Raw genomic sequence first — 23,760 nt, forward strand, 5'->3', positions numbered from 1 at the left:
TGGCCAAGCTGGTCTCGAACTCCTGACCTCAGGTGATTCACCCGCCTCAGCCTCCCAAAGTGCTGGGATTACAGGCGTGAGCCACTGCGCCCAGCCTGAATTCCTTATTGTACTGGAGACTCAACAACAGCTATGTGAAATAGGCAGCAGTGTACCCTTTTTTACAGGTAAAGAAACTGAAACTCAAGTTAAATGAGTTTTACAGACTCTTAGAGGTGGGAGGATTTAAAGGTCCTCTAGTCTGCTCCCTTCATTTTCCTAGGTGTGGAAACTGAGGCTCAGTGAAGTAATGTGATTTGACTGTGGTGCTAGATCCATCAGAGGCAGAACCCAGGCATCTTCCCTTGTGAGTGTGCTTTTTACAGCCCTGTGTCAACTTGCTCCCAGGCAAGCCCCAGGTCTCTACCTTGGACCCAAGAATTCTGGTCTCTAAGGGAGTCGGTCACCTGCTCACACCACAGACACCATCACCCCACCCCAGGGCTCTGACATCACCTCCCCTGACCAATGAATGAAGTCCAAGCAATGGGTGAGGATGTGAATGTCAGCTACCTCCCCCACCCTAGGCCCTGTGGTTGCAAAGATGCTCTAACAGGAAGTGGGTTAAGGAGCTGCACTGCTTCCTGCCCCCTAAAGCTGAGCGGGGCGAGGAGGGCGAGTGCCAGGCTGGGCCACGAGACACAGGACACAATTTCTTGCCAGGGTCCTGGTAGCTTCCTCTTCAACAGCCACTTCCGTGTGGCCGGGGCCCCAGGGGCAGGAGCTGCTGCCCGTTGCCCAGGCCACCCTCCACCCCCAATTGGGAGCCCTGCCCCCCTGGGGCCGGGCCAAGCCCAGCAGCTGGCTGGGATCCCATGGGGGACTGGTAGGGCACAGGTCTTGGGGGATAGAGGTGACCGGGCCAGTGCCCTGGGGCTCTGGCCATGAAGTCTCGGCAGAAAGGAAAGAAGAAGGGCAGTGCGAAGGAGCGGGTTTTTGGGTGCGACTTGCAGGAGCACCTGCAGCACTCAGGCCAGGAGGGTAAGGAGGCCGGCTCAGCTTCTGCGGGGTGGGTGGGGAAGCACTGGGCATCTGCAGCCCGATCCAGCCTGAAGGGCAGAAGCAGTTTCCGGTGCTCCTGGGGAAGGGGCAGTGGCCTGGGGTCACCATTCAAGAGAACTGTAAGTGGGCAAGACAGGAAATGTGGCTCAGTGAAGAAGGCAGGGCGGCTCCCTTGTGTAACTTTCTGGGGATGGGGTGGCTGAGGGGATGAGAATGTGAGTACCCAGGTAGCAGTGACAGGGAGCATGAAGAGACTGGAAACCAGGGAGGAGTGGATGAAACAGCGGGCAGGTGACTGGGAACAGGAGAAGGAGGGTGAGGCGACAGGGTCAGGAGAGGAGTGGCTGAAGGGGAAATGATTATCCTTAGGTCTGAATGAAAGGAGACAGGGAAATAGCCCCAGAAGGGTCTCAAGATGGCCCTTGAGGCGGGTGGTTTCCTGGCTGGAGAACACCCAAGGACAAGGTCATGGGCTCTGTTCCCACTGCAGCCTTGCTGGGCCGCAGGGGATGATGTCGGGCTGGAAACAGCCTCTGCCCCTAGTCTTTGTGATTCTCTTGTTCTCCCTGTGCAAAAGAGAAACAGGTTCAAAGTGGGGGGCAAGGGGAGAAGCTGCTGAAATGGGGAAGAATGAAAGAGAGGGTGTGAGGCCTGGCTTGAAGCTGGAGATGGAGGGTGCAAAGGAGGGTGGGTGTGGAGCTGTCTGTGGAGTTCACCCAGCTCCCTCCCTGGGTTACCTTAGAGTGGGCTTTGAAGCCAGAAGGACCAGGGACAATATCAGGTTCACAACGGGGCCTGGCATGGAGCAGCCACTCAAAATCATTTCTTGATTCAATTTGAAATTGAACCCAGGCACCCTGGCTGCCCAGCCCAGCTTGTTTTTGGCACTTCAAGCTCCTCCTAGAGAAAGGCATAATTCTTTCTCCACTCCACCCCATTCCACCCCACCCCAATCTGTCATTTCCTCTTTGTCCCCTCCTCTGCTCTGGGCTGTGGTGCTTGCAGCGGAGGGAGGGTGATGGTGGTTCCCAGATCATTTCCTGCTCTTAGCCCCGCCCCTGCGTCCCCAGACACCTCCTTCCCCTTTTCTCCTCCAGTGAGACGACCCCTATCCCCATTGCCCTTGGTTAAGGGAAAGCCCAGACCCCAAGGAAGAGTGTTAAACAGCTGAAGCGAGCTTATTTGAGCCTTCCTCTTCTCACTGGGCAGAGTGCAGGTGGCAGAGCTATCAGTGCAGGGCTTTACTCCTTTCTGAGGGACTCCTCTCAAGAGCTATGATTCTTAGCCAAGGATTATGAGATTTAATTGGGGATGATGTTCTCCTCCCAGCTCAATGCAAACCCTCAGTTCAGCCTTTCCTGGTACTGCCCTTTTTTGTGGCCCACCAACCAACCTTATCTTGAAACACTGAACCCATAGCCAGTCCAGACCCTGCTCCTATAACCCTCCCGGCCTCTTCCTGGATTCCGGCAGGGAAGGGGCACACTCTCTAGAGGGGACAGACATCTGATTGCTGAATCCTGATCCTAGGTGAATCCGAGAGCAGGAGACCAGAACCTCACCGGAACCCAAGGGTGGGTTGATCTTGGGCACCAGAGTAGTAGTGGTGGCTCCTTCCCTATCCCTCAGGTCTTCCTGGTACAGAGAGGTGGGAAGTGGAAGGAAGGACAGAGAGAGGCTGGTGATGGTTCCTCTCTTTAATCCAACATCCACAAAAAAATGAAAGCAGAGAGATCTTTGTTTTTGCTTAATTTATCCTCCCTGATCACGTTGGTCTCCCCCATCCTCACAACTTTGCTCCATCTCAGTCCTCTCTCCAGCTCTTTGCCCCCACATGGGTCTCTTCCTTCCCTAAGCCCTGTATGTACTGAATTCTTTCTTTTCCTAATCTTTGATAGATTGTTCAGGTTTCTTTCTTTCTTTCTATTTTGAGACGGAGTCTTGCTCTGTCCCAGGCTGGAGTGTAGTGGGGTGATCTCGGCTCACTGCAACCTCTGCCTCCCAGGTTCAAGTAGTTCTCCTGCCTCAGCCTCCAGAGTAGCTGGGATTACAGGCAGGCACCACCACACCCAGCTAATTTTTGCATTTTTAGTAGAGACAGGGTTTCACCATGTTGGCCAGGCTGGTCTCAAACACTGACCTCATGATCCACCCGCCTCGGCCTCCCAAAGTGCTGGGATTACAGGCGTGAGCCACCGCACCCGGCCGATTGTTCAGGTTTCTAATTCTCAGGTCCCTAAGCTTTGGGCCTTCCTCCCTGACCCTACTCTCATTTCCTTGATGTCTCCATCCCTTTGACTTCATCCCTCCAATCCTGTCTGTAGCTTTTATCTCTGATCTCATCTCTCTGATCTTTATCTCCCTAACTCCCCCATCTCTGTGACCCTGTTGTCTCTTCCGCCATCTCCTTGACCCAGTTCTTCTATGGCTGTGACTCCTTAGGCTTTTGAGTGTCCCCTTTAAAGGACTCTGGAGGCTCAAAATCAGCAGAGAAGGATAGGATAGAGAAGACCTGCTTTGGATGCTGCTCATGTGACAAAAACCTGGTGGTTTAGGTGACAGCAGACTATGAGTCAAAAGAGTTGGCTTGGCATTAGGCACCCGAGAGTACAGCAGCAGCTCAGACAAGGAGGGGCCTGCCCTATCTCTGCATTCCGTGCTGGGAACCTGAGGTCAGTGGGATCCTAGAAAATGGGAGTAGGTACTGAAAGGATGGATGGTGAACTGTAGGACTAAAACTAAGACGAGGCAAGAGACATGACTAGGGTGCAAAATTTAAGGAAGCACTCACTTTCAGTGTCGTACAATTGCCCTAGGTGCCTTTTTTTTTTTTTTTTTTTTTTTTGAGATGCAGTCTTGCTCTGTCACCCAGGCTGGAGTGCAGCACAACCATCTTGGCTTACTGCAACCTCGACCTCCAGGGTTCAAGCAATTCTCCCTGCCTCAGCCTCCCGAGTAGCTGGGACTACAGGCACGCACCACCACACCTGGCTAATTTTTGTACTTTTTAGTGGAGACAGGGTTTTGCCATGTTGGCCAGGCTAGTCTTGAACTCCTGAGCTCAGGTGATCCACTCGCCTCGGCCTCCCAAAGTGCTGGGATTACAGGTGTGAGCCACCACGCCAGGCCTCTAGATGCCTCATTCTCAAGGAGGTACTCAAGACCGTGCATGGGCATGATTGGCATCTGCACAGCCCTGAGAATAAGTGCTTCCTTCAATTTTGCACACTAGATGCTTCCCTAATCCCACCCAACTCCTGGCTGTGGTGTGCAGGAGGATGAAGGGTCTGGAAGCCAGGTCGTATGAGGAGAGTTGAAAGATTTTGGTTGGCTGAGCATGGTGGCTCACGCCTGTAATCGCAGCACTTTGGGAGGCCAAGGCGGGTGGATCACTTGAGGTCAGGAGTTTGAGGACAGCCTGGCCAACATGGTGAGATTCCGTCTCTACTAAAAATACAAAAATTAGCTGGACATGGTGGTGTGTGCCTGTAGTCCCAGCTACTCGGGAGGCTGAGGCTGCAGTGAGCCAAGACTGCACCACTGCACTCCAGCCTGGGCAACAAAGTGAGACTCTGTCTCAAATAAATAAATAAATAAATAAATAAATAAATAAATAAGGGGCCGGGTGCAGTGGCTTACGCCTGTAATCCCAACACTTTGGGAAGCCAAGGTGGGCGGATCACCTGAGGTCGGGAGTTTGAGACCAGCCTGACCAACATGGAGAAACTCTGTCTCTACTAGAAATATAAAAATTAGCTGGGCAGAGTGGTGGGTGCCTATAATCCCAGCTACTTGGGAGGCTGAGGCAGGAGAATCTCTTGAATCCGGGAGGCGGAGGTTGCAGTGAACCGAGATCGCACCATTGCACTCTCCAGCCTGGGCAACAAGAGTGAAACTCCGTCTCAAAAAAAAAAAAAAAAAAAGAAAAAAGAAAAAAGAAAAAGGAAAGATTGGGATTGATGAATTTATTGATTATTTTCTTCATTCCATATTTCTGTCATACTTTATTCAACAAAGAGCTTGGAATGACTTTCAAAACCTAAAACTTTACAAAAAATTAGAATAAATGATTGAAGGAACTGGGTTGAAGGAATTGGGTTGAAGGAAAAACAAGAGGAAGAGAAAGATCAGCACCCAGAAATGCATATTACATGGTTCTGTATGGTTCTTAGAGGTGGGCTCTGAGCTTCCTAGTGGTTAAAGAGGTAAACATAGGCCAGGCCCAGTGGCTCACGCCTGTAATCCCAGCACTTTAGGAGGCCGAGGCGGGCAGATCACTTGTGGTCAGGAGTTCGAGGCCAGCCTGGCCAACATGGTGAGACCCCATCCCTATTAAAAAACATAAAAATTAGCAGGGCATGGTGGCGTGCACCTGTAGTCCTGGCTACTCAGGAGGCTGAGGCATCAGAACTGCTTGAACGCACCCCAACTCAAAATAAATAAATAAATAAACATAATCAAGTGCAAGACTCATGGGCCCATAAGGAAAAAAAGTTAGATGGTTTAGGAGAACCACAGCTTTTTCCCCCTTCCCTTCCCTTCTTCCCTTCCCTTCCCTTCCTTTCCTTTTCTCTTCCTTCCCTCCCTCCCTTTCTTCCTCTCTCTTTTCTCTTCTTTTCTCTCCTTCCTCTCCTTCCTTTTCTCTCTCTCTCTCTCTTTCTTTCTTTCTTTCTCTTTCTTTCTTGTCTTACTCTGTTGCCGAGGCTGGTGTGCAATGGTGCCATCATCACTCACTGCAGCCTCAAACTCCTGGGCTCAAGCAATCTCCTGCTTTAGCCTCCCGAGTAGCTGGGACTACAGGTGTGAGCCACCATGCCCTGCTAATTTTTTGTTTTTTGTAGAGATGAGGTCTTGCTATGCTACCCAGGCTGTTCTTGAACTCCTGATCTCAAGTGATCTACCTGCCTTGACCTCCCAAACTGTTGGGATTACAGGCATGAGCTGCCATGCCAAACACAGCTTTTTCTGACACTGATATGTGAGACGAATTGCTCTGATGAGTCCTAGTTAATAGTACCCAGTATTCTGTCACTGGCAATATTCTCTGTTAAATCTCCAAGGGATGTTATTGATTCTCATAATTGATTAATTCACTGAGTCATTTCATATCGGGGGAACTGCCTCAATGATCACGTATGTTCTTTTCTATTTTCCTAAGCGTCGGCTGGCTTGAGAAATAAAAGGACAGAGTACAAAAGAGAGAAATTTTAAAGCTGGGCATCCAGGGGAGACATCACACATTGGTAGGATCCGTGATGCCCCACAAGCCACAAAAACCAGCAAGTTTTTATTAGAGAGTTTCAAAAGGGGAGGGAGTGTATGAATAGGTATGGGTGACAGACATCAAGTACTTAACAGGGTAACAGAATATCACAAGGCAAGTGGAGGCAGGGCAAGATCACAGGACCAAAGGACCAAAGCGAAATTAAAATTGCTAATGAAGTTTTGGGCACCACTGTCATTGATAACATCTTATCAGGAGACAGGTTTTGAGATCAACCGGTCTGACCAAAATTTATTAGGCGGGAGTTTCCTCTTCCTAATAAGCCTGGGAGTGCTATGGGAGACTGGAGTTTATTTCACCTCTGCAATCTCAACCATAAGAGACAGGTATGCCCCGGTGGGGGGCCAGTTCAGAGACCTACCCCTAGGTGCGCATTCTCTTTCTCAGGGATATCCCATGCTGAGAAAAAGAATTCAGCGATATTTCTCCCATTTGCTTTTGAAAGAAGAGAAATATGGCTCTGTTCTGCCCTGCTCACCGGCAGTCAGAGTTTAAGGTTATCTCTCTTATTCCCTGAACAATTGATGTTATCCTGTTCTTTTTTCAGGGTGCCCACATTTCATAGTGCTCAAAAACACATGCTGTACAATTTGTGTAGTTAACGCAATTATTACGGGGTCCTGAGACGATATACATCCTTCTTGGCTGACAGGATTAAGAGACTAAAGTAAAGACAGGCATAGGAAATCACAAGGGTATTGATTGGGGAAGTGATAAGTATCCGTGAAATCTTTACAATTTATGTTTAGAGATTGCAGTAAAGACAGGCATAAGAAATTACAAAAGTATTAATTTGGGGAACTAATAAATGTCCATAAAATCTTCACAATCCACGTTCTTCTGCCATGGGTTCAGCCGGTCCCTCCATTTGGGGTCCCTGACTTCCCGCAACAATTTCACAAACATTCATTGAGCATCTGCTCTGTTTCAACATTGTGCCAGATGCTGGGAGGATGTTATTATATGTCAGGAGGTATCAATACAAAATAAACTAATCATAACAAACTGCAAGAAGTGCTATAATACAAACATGAATGGCCGGGCACAGTGGCTCACGCCTGTAATCCCAGCACTTTGAGAGGCTGAGGTGGGCAGATCACCTGAGGTCGGGAGTTCGAGACAGCCTGACCAACGTGGGGAAACCCCAACTCTACTAAAAATACAAAATTAGCTGGGCATGGTGGCACATGCCTGTAATCCCAGCTACTAGGGAGGCTGAGGCAGGAGAATCGCTTGAACCTGGAAGGCGGAGGTTGCGGTGAGCTGAGATTGTGCCACTGCACTCCAGCCTGGGCAAAAAGAGCGAAACTCCGTCTCAAAAAAAAAAAAGAACAAAGACTGTGGTGAATTACAATATAGATATAAGAAAAAGGTTTGGAATTGGAGGTTATGTTTAAGATGTGCTTTTTTTCATTTTTTTTTGACACGGAATCTCACTCTGTCCCCCAGGCTGGAGTGCAGTGGTGCAATCTCAGCTCACTGCAACAACTACCTCCCAGATTCAAGCAATTCTCCTGCCTCAGCCACCCAAGTAGCTGGGACTACAGACACATGCCACCACACCAGGCTAATTTTTATATTTTTAGTAGAGACGGGGTTTTGCCATGTTGGCCAGGCTGGTCTCAAACTCTAAACCTCAAGAGATCTGCCCACCTCGGCCTACCAAAGTGGTGGGATTACAGGTGTGAGCCACCGCACCTGGCCTAAGATGTGTTTTAAGGAATGCATAGAAGTTCACCAGGCAGAGTCAGAGGGAGGGTAATTCCAGGCAAGGGAATAATATGAGTGATGGTACCAAGGCTTGTTAATGGACTAGCAAAGGGCTGCATCATAGGATTTGTCAAGGAATTGTCTGGAGCTGTGGCTGAAATGGTGTCTGGACCTGATTTGTGAAGGGTCTTATATACCAGGTTGAGGAGTTTATGTTTTATTTCGTATTTGTAAGGTAAGCAATGGGGATTAACGTGGGGCAGAGTGGGGTGTATGCGAGGCAAAGGATCTAAAGTAGGGAAGTGCTTTGGAAAGATAACTACGTGGCCTTGTGGAGATGGGTTTCAATACATGGTTTTTTGTTGTTGTTGTTGTTTTTAAAGGCTGAGCCTTGCTCTGTCATTAAAGCTGGAGTACAGTGGCACAATCTTGGCTCATTGCAACCTCCACCTCCCGGGTTCAAGCAATTCTCCTGCCTCAGCCTCCCAAGTAGCTGGAATTATAGGTGTGTGCTGCCACGCCCGGCCAATTTTTGTATTTTTAGTAGAGACGGGGTTTCAGCATGTTGGCCAGGCTGGTCTCGAACTCCTGACCTCAGATGATCCACCCGCTTTGGCCTCCCAAAGTGCTGGGATTACAGGCGTGAGCCACCACACCTGGCCATTTTTGAGGATCTATCATGTATGAGACACCATGTCAGATAATATAAGGAATACCAAGATGGATCACACTTAGATTTTGTCCTTAAAAAGCTTACAGTCTAGTAATAGGAGGGGGCCTAGGGTTGGGAAAGATAGTACAGGTTTTGCACCCTTGATTTGAGTCATGGCTCTAGCTGGGTGCTGCTGGGCACTCAGTACTTCTTTGACCCTCAGTTTTCTTATCTGTAAAATGGGTACTAGAATATCTAATTTTTAAAGTTTTTTTTCAGATATTCTTGTATTTGATTGCCAAAGGTCTGTCATTCAGAATATCTAATTTTTAAGATTAAATGATAGAACATATATAAAGCAGGTCAGGCAGGGTGGCTCACGCCTGTAATCCCAGCACTTTGGGAGGTTCACCTGAGGTCAGGAGTACGAGACCAGCCTGGCCAACATGGTGAAACCCGGTCTCTACTAAAAATACAAAAATTAGCTGGGCATGGTGGCGCGTGTCTGTAATTCCAGCTACTTGGGAGGCTGAGGCAGGAAAATTGCTTGAACCTGGGAGGTGGAGGTTGCAGTGAGCCAAGACTGTGCCACTGCACTCCAGTCTGGGAAACAGAGTGAGACTCCATCTCAAAAAAAACAAACAAACAAACAAACAGAACCCAACAACAACAAAGAACTAATAGCCATGAGCTTTCTTACCAGAGGGTGTGCTTCAAAATAATCCCCAACAGTCCTGTTCCATTTGGGTTGGGACAACTAATGTTCCTTCACCTTATGTAGAGTGTTAAGTAAATGCACTTTTAAGATAAGTCCTTGGCCAGGCTCGGTGGCTCACGCCTGTAATCCCAGCACTTTGGGAGGCCAAGGCGGGCGAAATATGAGGTCAGGAGTTCAAGACCAGCCTGGCCAACATGGTGAAACCCTGTCTCTACTAAAAATACAAAAAAATTAGCTGGAGACGTAGCGGCGGGCATCTGTAATTCCAGCTACTCGAGAGGCTGAGGCAGGAGACTCACTTGAACCCGGGAGGCGGAGGTTGCAGTAAGCAAAGATCGCGCCACTGCACTCCAGCCTGGGCAACAGAGTGAGACTCCGTCTCAAAAAAAAAAAAAGTCCTTGACTCTGCCTCGCCTACCAACCAGATTGCTGCCCCTTTAAAAATAACTAGTAATTACAGACAAGTTTCTTTCCTTTCCTTTTTTTTTTTTTTTTTGAGATGGAGTTTCACTCTTGTTACCCAGATTAGAGTGCAGTGGCGTGATCTCAGCTCACTGAAACCTCCACCTCCCGGTTCAAGTGATTCTCCTGCCTCAGCCTCCCAAGTAGCTGGGATTACAGGCATGTGCCACCATGCCCAGGTAGTTTTTGTAGTTTTTAGTAGAGATGGGGTTTCACCATGTTGGTCAGGCTGGTCTCAAACTCCTGACCTCAGGCGATTCACCCACCTCAGCCTCCCAAAGTGTTGGGATTACAGGCATGAGACACCACACCTGGCCCTAGAGAGATAAATTTCTTTCTTTCTCTTTCTTTTTTTTTTTTTTGAGACAGGGTCTCACTCTGTCACCCAGCAGGCCAGAGTGCGGCTTCCTGCAGCCCTTGCCTCCTGGGCTCAGGTGATCCTCCCATATCAGCCTCCTGAGTAGCTGAAACTACAGGCATGCACCACCACGCCCCATTTGTGTTTGTATTTTTTGTAGAGACAGAGTTTCAGCATGTTACTCAGTCTGATCTTGAACTCCTGGGCTCAAGCAATTCACCTGCGTTGGCCTCCCAAGGTGCTGGCTTACAGGGGTGAGCCACTGCACCCAGCCTGACAAATTTCACTTTAACAAAGGCAGAACTTTCTAACAAAGAGCTGATTGGGTAGTTTGGAGAGGCAGTGAGCTCCCAGGACCTTTAGGACCCACTAAGCAGAGATACTGTAGAGGGGTTGGCACGTTGAAGCTGATGATCTGTAAGAATTGTTCTGACAAGTTTTTATTCCATGAGTTTTGCTCGTGGTCTCCCCAAATTCCCTCCTCTGAGAAATTCCATTTCTCAGACCCAGTGCAGTCTCTGACCACCCAGATCCTCTGATTTCTATGTCTCTGCCCCGTCTGTGTCCCCAGTGCCCCAGGTGCTAAAGAGCTGTGCAGAATTTGTGGAGGAGTATGGAGTGGTGGATGGGATCTACCGCCTCTCAGGGGTCTCCTCCAACATCCAGAAGCTTCGGTGAGTCAAACAGAGTGGGAGGGCTCTGTGACCAGGAGGCCAGGGAGCCAGAAGGTCACAGTAAGAGTTGCTGAGGACAGCAGAGATGGGGAGTGAGAGGCAGTGGGGAGAAGGAAACACAGATACTAGATAAGGTCCTAGGGAGGTGCTCTAACAACTCCTCAGGGAAGGTGGAGACCATGGTCCCTCCCCCAACTTAGCACACACACACACACAAACTCCACTCTCACATACACCATTCCCACACACACACCCGGCTTAAAAAAAAAAAAAAAAAAAAAAAAAAAAACTTGAGCCAGGCGCGGTGGCTCACGCTTGTAATCTCAGCACTCTGGGAGGCTGAAGTGGGTGGATCACCTGAGGTCAGGAGTTCAAGACCAGCCTGGCCAACGTGGTGAAACCCCATCTCTACTAAAAATACAAAAATTAGCTGGGTGTGGTGGCACACACCTGTAATCCCAGCTACTTGGGAGGCTGAGGCAGGAGAATTGCTCCAACCCAGGAGGCAGAGGTTGCAGTGAGCCAAGATTGTGCCACTGCACTCCAGCCTGGGTGACAGAGTGAGACTCCATTTCAAAACAAAAAACAAAAAACTTAGATATAATTTACATATCAAAAAATTCACCATTTAAAAATGTATAACTCCGTTGTTTTTAGTGTATTCACGTACTATTCACATGGTATATTTACTTTAGATAGTGACGAAGTACAATAATCATCACGATCTAATTCCAGGACATTTCTTTTTTTTTTTTTTTTGAGATAGAGTCTCACTCTGTTGCCCAGGCTGGAGTGCAGTGGCGCAATCTTGGCTCATTGCAACCTCTGCCTCCTGGGTTCAAGTGATTCTCCTGCCTCAGCCTCCCGAGTAGCTGGGACTACAGGCATGCACCACCACACCCAGCTAATTTTTGTATCTTTAGTAGAGATGGGGTTTCACTATGTTGGCCAGGCTGCTCTTGAACTCCTGACCTCAAGTGATCTGCCTGCCTTAGCCTCTCAAAGTGTTGGGTTTACAGACATGAGCCACCATGCCCTGGCCTGTGTATTTATTTATTTATTTATTTTTTGGGATGGAGTCTTGCTCTGCTGCCCAGGCTGTAGTGCAGTGGCGTGATCTCAGCTCACTGCAGCCTCTGACTCCTAGGTTCAAGCAATTCTCCTGCCTCAGCCTCCCGAGTAGCTGGGATTACAGGCACATGCCACCACGCCTGGTTAATTTTTTTTTTTGAGATGGAGTTTCACTCTTGTTGCCCAGGCTGGAGTGCAGTGTCGCGATCTTGGCTCACCACAACCTCCACCTTGCGGGTTCAAGCGATTCTCCTGCCTCAGCCTCCTGAGTAGCTGGGATTACAGGCGAGTGCCACCATGCCTGGCTAATTTTGTATTTTTAGTAGAGACGGGGTTTCTCCATGTTGGTCAGGCTGGTCTTGAACTCTCGACCTCAGGTGATCTGCCTGCCTTGGCCTCCCGAAGTGCTGGGATTACAGGTGTGAGCCACCACGCCCAGCCCACAGTTTTGTATTTTTAGTGGAGACAGGGTTTCACCATGTTGGTCAGGCTGGTCTCGAACTCCAGACCTCAGGTGATCCACCTGGCTCAGCCTCCCAACGTGTTGGGATTACAGGTATGAGCCACTGCGCCCGGCCCACCTTTTTTATTATAGCCATCCCTGTAAACGTAAACTGATATTTCAAAGTGATTTATATTTGAGTTACTTTTGTTCTTTTTCTGTTCTTTTTTTGAGACTGGGTCTCACTCTGTCACCCAAGCTAGAGTGCAGTGGCATGGTCATGGCTCACTGCAGCCTCTACCTCCTAGGCTCAAGTGATCCTCCTACCTCAGCCTTCTGAGTAGTGGGGATTACAGGCATGAGCCGCCTCCCCTGGCCTATATTTGCATTTCTGTAATAGGTAATGATGTTGAACATCTTTTCCTGTGCTTATTGTCTACTTGCATATCTTCTGTGGAGCAATACCATGTTTATTCAAACCCTTTGCCCATTTTTTCCCCCTTTCCTATGGTGCTGACTTTGCCTGTTTAAAAATTTGGCTTATTTGTTTAGCCGGGCATGGTGGTGGGTGCCTGTAGTCCAGCTACGCAGGAGGCTGAGGCAGGAGAATCACTTGAACCTGGGAGGCGGAGGCTGCAGTGAGCAGAGATCATGCCACTGCATGCCAGTCTGGGCAACAGAGTGAGACTCTGTCTCAAAAAAAAAAAAAAATTAGCTTATTTGTCTTTCTAGTCACTGAATTAAAAGAGTTCTTTATATGTTTGGTATACTAGACCCTCAATCAGATATATTGTTTGCAAATATTACTCCCATTTTGTGGGTTGTCTTCACCTTTTTAATGGTGACTTTTGGCTACAAATGTTTTTAATTTTGATGTTCAATGTATCCATTTCTTTGTTTGTTTGTGCTTTTAGTATCACATCTAAGAAACTGTTGCCTAATCCTAGGACATAAAGATTTACACTTACGTTTCTTTCTAAGAGTTATACCCATCCATTTTTACATGTACCCAATGGCACAGATTTAGGACCATACCCTACTGACTCTTACAGACCCTTGTACTGCTACACATATCTACAGCTACATCCCTAACATATCCCTGTTCATGCATAGATCCACTTACCTGTACATGTACCCATCCTCACATTCACATCTACATGTCAACATATGCAATACCTTATACTTACTGGCTTACATGTGTACGTGTCCCAACATTCTCCTTCCAAGTCCAATACATGTTGATCCACGACCATGCCGGGACCCATCTCTGTAGGGACCCACCTCTCCCCACATCACTCCAACCCCTACCACTCCTGACCACACTGTGCCTCCCCAGGCAGGAATTTGAGTCAGAGCGGAAGCCAGACCTGCGTCGGGATGTTTACCTCCAAGACATTCACTGCGTCTCCTCCCTGTGCAAGGCCTATTTCAGAGAACTGCCGGATCCCCTGCTCACTTACCGGCTCTATGACAAGTTTGCTGTGAGTTGAGAGGCGGAGGGGTGGAAGACAGGGCTCAGGGGTGGACAGTCTGGTTTTGACATCCCAAGTGTGCCACATACTAGCCAGAGTCCTAGCGATCCTGAATGACAGACACCACAGAAAAACTTACTGGGGAAAAGAACCCTCCTCCCCAAATCTCCTAGCCCCTACTACCTTTGTCCTCCCCCATTCCTTTTCTCTTCACTCTCTCTCTGCTATGTCCTTCTTTCTCCCTAAGGCCTGAAGATTGCACACAGCACAGTGGTGAGACTTGGGGAGGTAGAGGTCCGATTGTTGTAGCTGGAAGGGCCTTGGAAAGCACGTAGACCAGAGCTTCCCTACACTTAAGAGAATCAGAATACTTTTTAGAAGTAAAATTTTTTCAAGGATGCCTCTCCATTCACTCTAATTATGCGTTGAACATCTTTGGTATTTTATTTTATTTTATTTTATATTTTTTATATTTTATATATTTATTTTATTTTATTATTTTATTTTATTTTATATTTTAAGACAGAGTCTCACTCTGTTGCCCAGGCTGGAGTATAATGGTGCAATCTTGGCTCACTGCAACCTCCGCCTCCCAGGTTCAAGTGATTCTCCTGCCTCAGCCTCCCGAGTAGCTGGAGAGCCCGCCACAATGCCTGGCTAATTTTTTGTATTTTTGGTAGAGACAGGGTTTCACCATGTTGGCCAGGCTGGTCTTGAATCCCTGACCTCAAGTGATTCACCCACCTCAGCCTCCCAAAGTGTTGGAATTACAGGCATGAGACCCTGCGCCCAGCCTGTTTTTTGTTTTTTGAGACAGGGTCTCCTTCGGTCACCCAGGCTGGAGTACAGTGGTGTGATCACAGCTCACTGCAACCTCAATCTCCCAGGCTCAAGTGAGCCTCCTACCTTAGCCTCCTGAGTAGATGGGACTACAGGCGTGCACCACCATGCCTGGCTGATTTTTAAAAATTTTAGTAGAGACAAGGTCTTGCTGTGTTGCCCAGGCTGGTCTCAAGCTCCTAAGCTTAAGAAATCCTCCCAACTCAGCTCCCAAAGTGCTGGTGTTACAGGTGTGAGCCACTGTGCCCAGCCTGAACATCTTTTAAATGCGAAAACACATGAAAAATATGCTATTTTGAATTGAGTAACACTTTAAAAATAAGTTGCACTTTATTGAGCATAAGAGCACTGAGAGACCCTAAATCCTAGCAGCACCCTGCTCAGTCCACACCGGCTAGGTTGGGGTGGGGGACAGCTTTCCAGGACACACTGAAATAACTCTGTGGTCCCTGGGGCACCCACAGGGTGGCACCACTGAAGTATCCCAGTGCCAGAGCTCTACGGATGGAGGATGGTAAGGCAGCGAGTTGCCAAGTTCACAAAAGCTATTAAGTGGCATAACCAAAATTCAGCTGCCATCTTCATGGACCCCAATTCTGAGCTCTCTCTACCAAGTCAGTGCACCGCAGATGATGTAGGATGGGGTAGCACAGAGCCCAGTGCACATTGTTCCTGAGAACTTGGTTAGGAGCTCTGGGGAGTAAGCAGGGGCATTGCTGGGTCACTGATTCCTGCTTCTTGCACTCTTCTCAATCAGGAGGCTGTAGGAGTGCAATTGGAACCTGAGCGCTTGGTCAAGATCCTAGAGGTGCTTCGAGAACTCCCTGTCCCAAACTACAGGTATGTGGCACTCCATATCTGCCCAGCAACCTGAGACAACTCATTCACTCGCTGCCTGGAGCCTTAACTGGGTCCTACTGCTCCCAGGTCCCAGCCCTAATGCCTGCCCTGGGCATTCCCTGTGTGATCCCTGCCCCCGCTTTCTGCAGGACCCTGGAGTTCCTCATGAGGCACTTGGTACACATGGCCTCATTCAGTGCCCAGACAAACATGCATGCTCGCAACCTGGCCATCGTGTGGGCTCCCAACCTGCTGAGGTAGGTGCCTGTGTGAGCAGTGTATGGAGATCCTGTGAGACACTGGCCTTTGGGAGGCTGCTCCCAGGATGAGGTGTGACTGTGTGGGTACACCGGAGAAGGGTGTAGGGCTCACGAAGCCCAGTGAGAAAAGAAGGTTCAAGATCATGTTGGGTCGGATGGGCCCCATCTATTTTAGTCCCTTCTCTGCGATCAAATAAAGTCCCTAAAAGGCAGGACTTTTGTGTTTTCCTACAGTGTGTCACTGAGCTCAGGGACTGGAACATAATAGTTCCATGTCAATTTTTTGTTTGTTTTTGAGACAGAGTCTTGCTCTGTTGCCCAGGCTGGAGAGCAGCGGTGCGATCTCAACTCACTGCAAACTCTGCTTCCTGGGTTCAAGTGATTCTCGTGCCTCAGCCTCCTGAGTAGCTGGGATTACAGGCATGAGCCACCATGCCTGGCTAATTTTTGTATTTTTAGTAGAGAGAAAGGGTTTCACCATGTTGGTCAGGCTGATCTTGAACTCCTGACCTCAGGTGATCCACCCACCTCCTCCCTGTGCAAGTGCTAGGATTACAGGTGTGAGCCACTCTGTCCGGCCTCATGCCAAATGTTTGTTGAGCAAAACGTCTTGCAGTCTGTTGGCTGCGCTCACTGTGCATATCACTCACTGTGGTCCAAGACAGACTATGAGAAGTCCTGTAATTCATTATAAAATTCATTATAAACTAGACACCCTGGTGTGCAAAGGAAATAGAGATTAATCCTGAGGAGGGTGTCCAAGAAGGCTTCCTTCCTAGAAGTCTTCAAGTGTCATTTGAGAATTGGAAGAATTATGCATACAATTTAAGAAGTAGAGATGGGGTTAAGGTCATTCGAGAGAGAGAGAGAGAGAGAGAGAATAAGGTATTTTCAGGGAGAATCTGGATTGGGAAGTTTGGTGGAGCTGAGGGGGAGAATAATTCCACATCTCCACAGGTCTAAGGACATAGAGGCCTCAGGCTTCAATGGGACAGCGGCCTTCATGGAGGTGCGGGTACAATCCATCGTCGTGGAGTTCATCCTCACACACGTGGACCAGCTCTTTGGGGGTGCTGCCCTCTCTGGTCAGTGTCCTTCCTGCCCTCCACATATCCCACTGTTGGGGAGTCAAGTTAGTTACAGAGAGCCTTGAAGATCACCTACTTCAGTTGAGTCTCATACAGGGATGTTGGTAGTGGCCACATGGAAAGAACCCTGGGGAGATAGTTGTGCAGTCAGGACTTGAGAAGACTTCTTCTGCTGTCAGTCTAGGGCATGGCTTGACCTCTGAGTCACCATCCTGGCTCCCAAGGCTAGTGATGGCTCATATCCACCCCCAGCCCACCAGGCCAACGTCCTGGGATCTCCCAGCCCTCTTTGTCCATGAGGGCACTCTTTTGAGGTGATGGACATGGAGGCACTGTCTTCAGGGGCTTCTGAATATATCCCTAACCTGGTAGTTGGTGAGGCGTGATGAAGGATTGGGTGCCCAAGGTCCCTCTCTTAGCTCTGTTCCTGGCTGGCCAATTCCTTTTCTTTTCCCAGGTGGTGAGGTGGAGAGTGGATGGCGATCGCTTCCAGGGACCCGGGCATCAGGCAGCCCTGAGGACCTTATGCCCAGGCCACTGCCTTATCACCTGCCTAGCATACTGCAGGCTGGCGATGGACCCCCACAGATGCGGCCCTACCATACTATCATTGAGATTGCAGAGCACAAGTAAGGCCTCCTTCCTGGGCCTTCTTCCCCTGCACTGACCATCATGTTCCAACCTCCAATTATGCCCCTCCATTCTTTGTAGGAGGAAGGGGTCTTTGAAGGTCAGGAAGTGGAGGTCTATCTTCAATTTAGGTCGCTCTGGCCATGAGACTAAGCGTAAACTTCCACGGGGGGCTGAGGACAGGGGTAAGTCTGGGGAGATGGGGGGAGTTCTGCTGAGGGTGCACAAGGCCCTGGCTCTACACACATCCCTGTCTTACAGAGGATAAATCCAACAAGGGGACACTGCGGCCAGCCAAAAGCATGGACTCACTGAGTGCTGCAGCTGGGGCCAGTGATGGTGAGTATAGGGGTGCATTTCTGTGTGTATATGTGTGTGCTATGTGACCAGCGTGGGCTTGTGTGCACGTGCAGCCAACTGTGTTCAATAATTTCAAAAAATATTTAATGAGTGCCTATTATATACCAGCCACATTGTAAATGTAGCTGAATGCTACGGTGAGTTCATTGTCTAATCTATGAGTTTGTTGATGAGTGTTCGTATGGGATGGGACAGCATGGGTATGTGGTGGTGGTGGTGGTGGTGGTGATAGTGGTGGTGGTGGTGGTGGTGGTGGTGGTGACAACGGCCAGTGACTGTATCTGCAGGGAAGGAAGGGAGTTCCCTAGGTATGTGAAAGTGAGGTGATCTTTGACCTACTGGCTGGGTGAAAAGTTTGCAGTAGTGATCAAAAGAAGCTGGGCCTGGTGCCTTCCAGGCTATCATTGCTTTCAGGAATGAGAATGCAGAGAGCATTCTCCAGAGCCTTCTTGAGATGTCTAGGCCCCTTGGAGTTTAGGCCATTGCCTACCTGGCCCTCTTTTTCCTCCACAGAGCCAGAGGGGCTGGTGGGGCCCAGCAGCCCCCGGCCAAGCCCATTGCTGCCTGACAGCTTGGAGAACGATTCTATAGAGGCAGCAGAGGGTGAACAGGAGCCTGAGGCAGAAGCATTGGGTGGCACAAACTCTGAACCAGGCACACCACGAGCTGGGCGGTCAGCCATCCGGGCTGGGGGCAGCAGCCGTGCAGAGCGCTGTGCTGGTGTCCACATCTCAGACCCCTACAATGTCAACCTCCCACTACACATCACCTCTATCCTCAATGTGCCCCCGAACATCATCTCTAACGTTTCCTTGGCCAGGCTCACCCGTGGCCTTGAGTGCCCTGCTCTACAGCACCGGCCAAGCCCTGCCTCTGGCCCTGGCCCTGGCCCTGGCCTTGGCCCTGGCCCCCCAGGTGAGGACCCATTGATTGACCAAGACTGGGAAAGGGGACTGGAACTCTAGGCTGAAGCTCTGATGCTGGAAGATCCACCCTAGGAAGGGCAGAGGCCTCAGCCCTTGGGCTTTGGGGTGGTTACCTTCAGCTGCCTTCCTAGATTCAGGATTAGGGAAATCCAGTAATATTATCAGGCTATGTGAAATCTATGGAGAGGAGATCTCTAGCAGTCTTCAGAACATTGATGTACCCAAGAATAGGGGCCTGTGTCAGAAACATACAGCAGGGATTACTAAGGACAAATGTGGGAATATATAATAGATGGATGGGTAACAATAATAGTAACATCAATACTATCAGCTAACATTTAGCAAGAGTTTATTAAGTACCAGCCAGGCGCCGTGGCTCATGCCTATAATCCCAGCACTTTGGGATGCCTAGGCAGGCAGATCACCTGAGGTCAGGAGTTCAAGACCAGCCTGCCCAACATGGCGAAACCCCATCTCTACTAAAAATGCAAAAAACTGGCCAGGTGTGGTGGCAGATGCCTGCGGTCCCAGCTCCTTGGGAGGCTGAGGCAGGAGAATCACTTGAACCCAGGAGGCAGAGGCTGCAGCGAGCCGAGATCACGCCACTGCACTCTAGCCTGGGCGACAAGAGCAAAACTCTGTCTCAAATTAAAAAAAAAAAAAAAAAAAAGAGTTTATTAAGTACCAAGTGCTAGGCCAGGCACGGTGGCTCACACCTGTAATCCCAACACTTTGGGAAGCTGAGGAGGGTGGATCACTGGAGGTCAGGAGTTCGAGACCAGCCTGGTCAACATGGTGAAACCCCGTCTCTACTAAAAAAAAAAAAAAAAAAAAAAATTAGCCAGGCGTGCGTGGTGAGGCATGCCTGTAATCCCAGAGACTCAGAAGGCTGAGGCAGGAGAATTGGTTGAACCCAGGAGGTGGAGGTTGCAGTGAGCTGAGATTGCGCCACTGCACTCCAGCCTGGGAGACACAGCAAGACTCCGTCTCAAAAAAAAAAAAAAAAGGTCCAAGTGCTGTGATTGCAGGAATTGGTTTGTTTCATTTTCTCATAATCTTATGACATAGGTATTGTTAGCCTTATGTTACAGCAGTGGAAACTAAGACTTAGGTTAATCAATTTGCAATTGATTTAGGTAGAAGTAGCAGAGCTAGGATCTGATCCTTTCTCTGACTCCAGTTCCTGAAGTGTCACTCATGAGAAGTCCTGAGGCAGGATAGGATAGTGGGTAAGAACATGGGCTATAGAGTTAAGTAGACTTGGGTTCAAATTTTGGCTGTACTGCTTATTCATTACATGACCTTAGACAAATTGCTTAATCTCTGAGCCTCAGTTTCCTCATATGTAAAATGAGGACAATACCCCACATAATAGTTTGGAGGAAAAAATGCCAATGCATTGTAAAATACATAGCACAGTGCTTGGCACCTGGTAGGGTCTCAATTAAGGTAGCAAGCCAATAACTAGGGACATTGGTCTGAAAGGATCAGTCATGCAGAGTAGCAATGCTGGGAATGCTGGGCCCCTGCTATATCAATGCTAGGAGGACTCACACTGAAAAGGGTCAGGGCTTGACCTTTGTATTCCTGGGACTACTTCTCCCCCAACAGATGAAAAGTTGGAAGCAAATCCAGCCTCAAGTCCCCTGGCAGACTCAGGCCCAGACGACTTGGCTCCTGCCCTGGAGGACTCGCTGTCCCAGGAGGTGCAGGACTCCTTCTCCTTCCTAGAGGACTCAAGCAGCTCAGAACCTGAGTGGGTGGGGGCAGAGGATGGGGAGGTGGCCCAGGCAGAAGCAGCAGGAGCAGCCTTCTCCCCTGGGGAGGACGACCCTGGGATGGGCTACCTGGAGGAGCTCCTGGGAGTTGGGCCTCAGGTAAGGAGAGCCGTGCTGGGTTTGGGGGTGGCATGGAGTCAAGGGTGGACAGGGCCTCCTGGTCCTGAGTCACAATGCTGTGCCTACAGGTGGAGGAGTTCTCTGTGGAGCCACCCCTGGACGACCTGTCTCTGGATGAGGCACAGTTTGTCTTGGCCCCCAGCTGCTGTTCCCTGGACTCCGCTGGCCCCAGGCCTGAAGTTGAGGAGGAAAATGGGGAGGAAGTTTTCCTGAGTGCCTATGATGACCTAAGTCCCCTTCTGGGACCTAAACCCCCAATCTGGAAGGGTTCAGGGAGTCTGGAGGGAGAGGCAGCAGGATGTGGAAGGCAGGCTCTGGGACAGGGTGAGGAAGAGCAGGCATGCTGGGAAGTTGGGGAGGACAAGCAGGCTGAGCCTGGAGGCAGGCTAGACATCAGGGAAGAGGCAGAGGGAAGTCCAGAGACCAAGGTGGAGGCTGGAAAGGCCAGTGAGGATAGAGGGGAGGCTGGGGGAAGCCAAGAGACAAAAGTCAGATTGAGAGAAGGGAGTAGGGAAGAGACAGAGGCCAAGGAAGAGAAGTCCAAAGGTCAGAAGAAGGCTGACAGTATGGAGGCTAAAGGTGTGGAGGAACCAGGAGGAGAGGAGTATACAGACGAGAAGGAAAAAGAAATTGAGAGAGAAGAGGATGAACAAAGAGAGGAAGCCCAGGTAGAAGCTGGAAGGGACCTAGAGCAAGGGGCCCAGGAAGATCAAGTTGCTGAGGAGAAATGGGAAGTTGTACAGAAACAAGAGGCTGAGGGAGTCAGAGAGGATGAGGACAAAGGACAGAGGGAGAAGGGGTACCATGAAGCAAGAAAAGACCAAGGAGATGGTGAAGACAGCAGAAGCCCAGAAGCAGCAACTGAAGGAGGAGCAGGGGAGGTCAGCAAGGAGCGGGAGAGTGGGGATGGAGAGGCTGAGGGAGACCAGAGGGCTGGAGGGTACTATTTAGAAGAGGACACCCTCTCTGAAGGTTCAGGTGTAGCGTCCCTGGAGGTTGACTGTGCCAAAGAGGGCAATCCTCACTCTTCTGAGATGGAAGAGGTAGCCCCACAGCCACCCCAGCCAGAGGAGATGGAGCCTGAGGGGCAGCCCAGTCCAGACAGCTGTCTATGCCCCTGTTCTCTTGGCCTGGGTGGCGTGGGCATGCGTCTAGCTTCCACTCTGGTTCAGGTCCAACAGGTCCGCTCTGTGCCTGTGGTGCCCCCCAAGCCACAGTTTGCCAAGATGCCCAGTGCAATGTGTAGCAAGATTCATGTGGCACCTGCAAATCCAAGCCCGAGGCCTGGCCGGCTTGATGGGACTCCTGGAGAAAGGGCTTGGGGGTCTCGAGCTTCTCGATCCTCTTGGAGGAATGGGGGTAGTCTTTCCTTTGATGCTGCTGTGGCCCTAGCCCGGGACCGCCAAAGGACTGAGGCTCAAGGAGTTCGGCGAACCCAGACCTGTACTGAGGGTGGGGATTACTGCCTCATCCCCAGAACCTCCCCTTGTAGCATGATCTCTGCTCATTCTCCTCGGCCCCTTAGCTGCCTGGAGCTCCCATCTGAAGGTGCAGAAGGGTCTGGATCCCGGAGTCGTCTTAGTCTGCCCCCCAGAGAACCCCAGGTTCCTGACCCCCTGTTGTCCTCTCAGCGCAGGTCATATGCATTTGAAACACAGGCTAACCCTGGGAAAGGTGAGGGACTGTGATTAGGACCACAGCCCTGGGCAAAGGGGACCAGTAAGTTGTCTTGAATCTCCAGGGTTCCTGACTAGCTGTCTCCTCTGCAGCATGAGCAGCTGTAGTGCCCAACTCTATAGGCTTTGGCCCTCCAGCTTCTCTCTTTGACTGTGGGAGGCACTGCCTTGGTTTACCTGAACTTGTCTCAGACACAAAGCCTTACTCTTAGGAGATTCCCAAGAAAGTCAACAAGATCTTGTTCCCAGGGAGTGGGTCATTGGCCAAAGGGAACATAAGGTAGGCAGAAAACTTAAAAGAGTCTGTTAAAGTGAAGACTGGAGAAATTCCTCCCTTCCTCTGAGCTGTGAATCTCTCTTCATGAAAGCCAAAGGTAGAGACAGGGAGGACAGGGCCAGGTTAGGGCCTTCCACACACAAACACTTCTAGAGTTGCCCATTCCTGTTATGTTCTTGGACCCTAAGATACCTCCTGTCCCTTTTAAATCCAGATTAAGAGAAACGTCCAGGAAGAGCTCTTTGAAGCCCTCAATATTTGTTGGAGGGACTGGACTCCTCTCCAGCTCCCCACCCTCTGCCTCCAGTCACCATGTGCAAGAGAGGTCCTGTACAGATCTCTCTGGGCTCTCCTTTTTCCTTTAGAATAACTTCTTCCTATTTCAGGAAAGGGAAATGGTGTCACTCAGGCCCTGGGACTGCTTCTCCAGCCAGGCTGGGGCCACAGGTCCCACTCTAGTGAAGGTCAATGTCTCAGAATAAAAGCTGTATTTTTACACATAGTGTGGAGTCTCATTATTCTTATTAAAGTCTTTGGTGATAGGTATTATATCTTCACATATTTGGCAAAACATTCTTTTTCTTCTTCTTTTTGTTTGGGTGCTCTTCCTCAGTTGTTGTCATGGAGACTAGTGGCCAGAAACTAGAGCTAGGTTCATGGTGGTCAGGAAATAAGGAAGAGAAACTTATATTTACATAATGCGTTCACTATGTGCCAGGAACTGGACTAAGTATCCTGTGCTCACAAAATCTATGTCCTTGATTTTATTTAATCCACACAATTCTGGAAGGTTGGTGCTAGTATTTCCAGTTTATAGATGAGGAAACTAAGGCTCAATTAAGTCAAAATGTTTGCCAAAGGTCTCAGAGGTAAGAAGTGGCAGAGATGGGTTTGAAACCTGGATCTGCCTGGCCCCCAAGCTTGAATTCTTCCCATTATACCACACTACTCCAAATCCATTCAGGGTAGGTCTTGATTGAGAAGAATGGGAATCAAGATTCCTGTCACAGAAGGTGTGAGTCTTTAGAACACTAGAAGCTTTGGGGTCTTTGGATGAGTGACTGCTGACGCGAATAACAAG

General features: G+C 49.5%; 1 protein-coding gene across 3 annotated transcripts; it reads left to right on the forward strand.

The window, feature by feature from the left end:
• The first annotated feature begins 595 nt into the window (after positions 1-595).
• Positions 596-23,181, forward strand: ARHGAP30 (Rho GTPase activating protein 30). Of its 3 annotated transcripts, none has more exons than XM_004027734.5 (12): positions 596-1,020; positions 10,797-10,899; positions 13,749-13,893; positions 15,482-15,564; positions 15,714-15,821; positions 16,782-16,909; positions 17,370-17,541; positions 17,624-17,727; positions 17,804-17,881; positions 18,416-18,817; positions 20,440-20,705; positions 20,795-23,181. In XM_004027734.5, the coding sequence occupies exons 1-12, from the start codon at positions 924-926 to the stop codon at positions 22,412-22,414; spliced, it is 3,306 nt and encodes a 1,101-aa protein (XP_004027783.1). In that variant the 5' UTR covers positions 596-923; the 3' UTR covers positions 22,415-23,181. The 3 variants fall into 3 exon arrangements, with proteins under 3 accessions (XP_004027783.1, XP_055219931.1, XP_018881026.1); XM_055363956.2 differs by having other exon boundaries at positions 20,440-20,534; XM_019025481.4 differs by lacking the exon at positions 10,797-10,899 and having other exon boundaries at positions 643-1,020.
• Positions 23,182-23,760: the final 579 nt, after the last annotated feature.

Source organism: Gorilla gorilla, chromosome 1 (assembly GCF_029281585.2).
Source record: "Gorilla gorilla gorilla isolate KB3781 chromosome 1, NHGRI_mGorGor1-v2.1_pri, whole genome shotgun sequence".
NCBI classification, from domain to species: Eukaryota; Metazoa; Chordata; class Mammalia; order Primates; family Hominidae; genus Gorilla; species Gorilla gorilla.

What these genes read in the sequence shown, in the direction of transcription:
- ARHGAP30 (XM_004027734.5), top strand. Translation starts at nt 924, where the DNA reads ATGAAGTCTCGGCAGAAAGGAAAGAAGAAGGGCAGTGCGAAGGAGCGG. An exon ending in TGGGGGTGCTGCCCTCTCTG is followed by an intron (nt 16,910 to 17,369) that starts GTCAGTGTCCTT and finishes TTCTTTTCCCAG; the next exon opens with GTGGTGAGGTGGAGAGTGGA. An exon ending in TGCAGCTGGGGCCAGTGATG is followed by an intron (nt 17,882 to 18,415) that starts GTGAGTATAGGG and finishes TTTCCTCCACAG; the next exon opens with AGCCAGAGGGGCTGGTGGGG.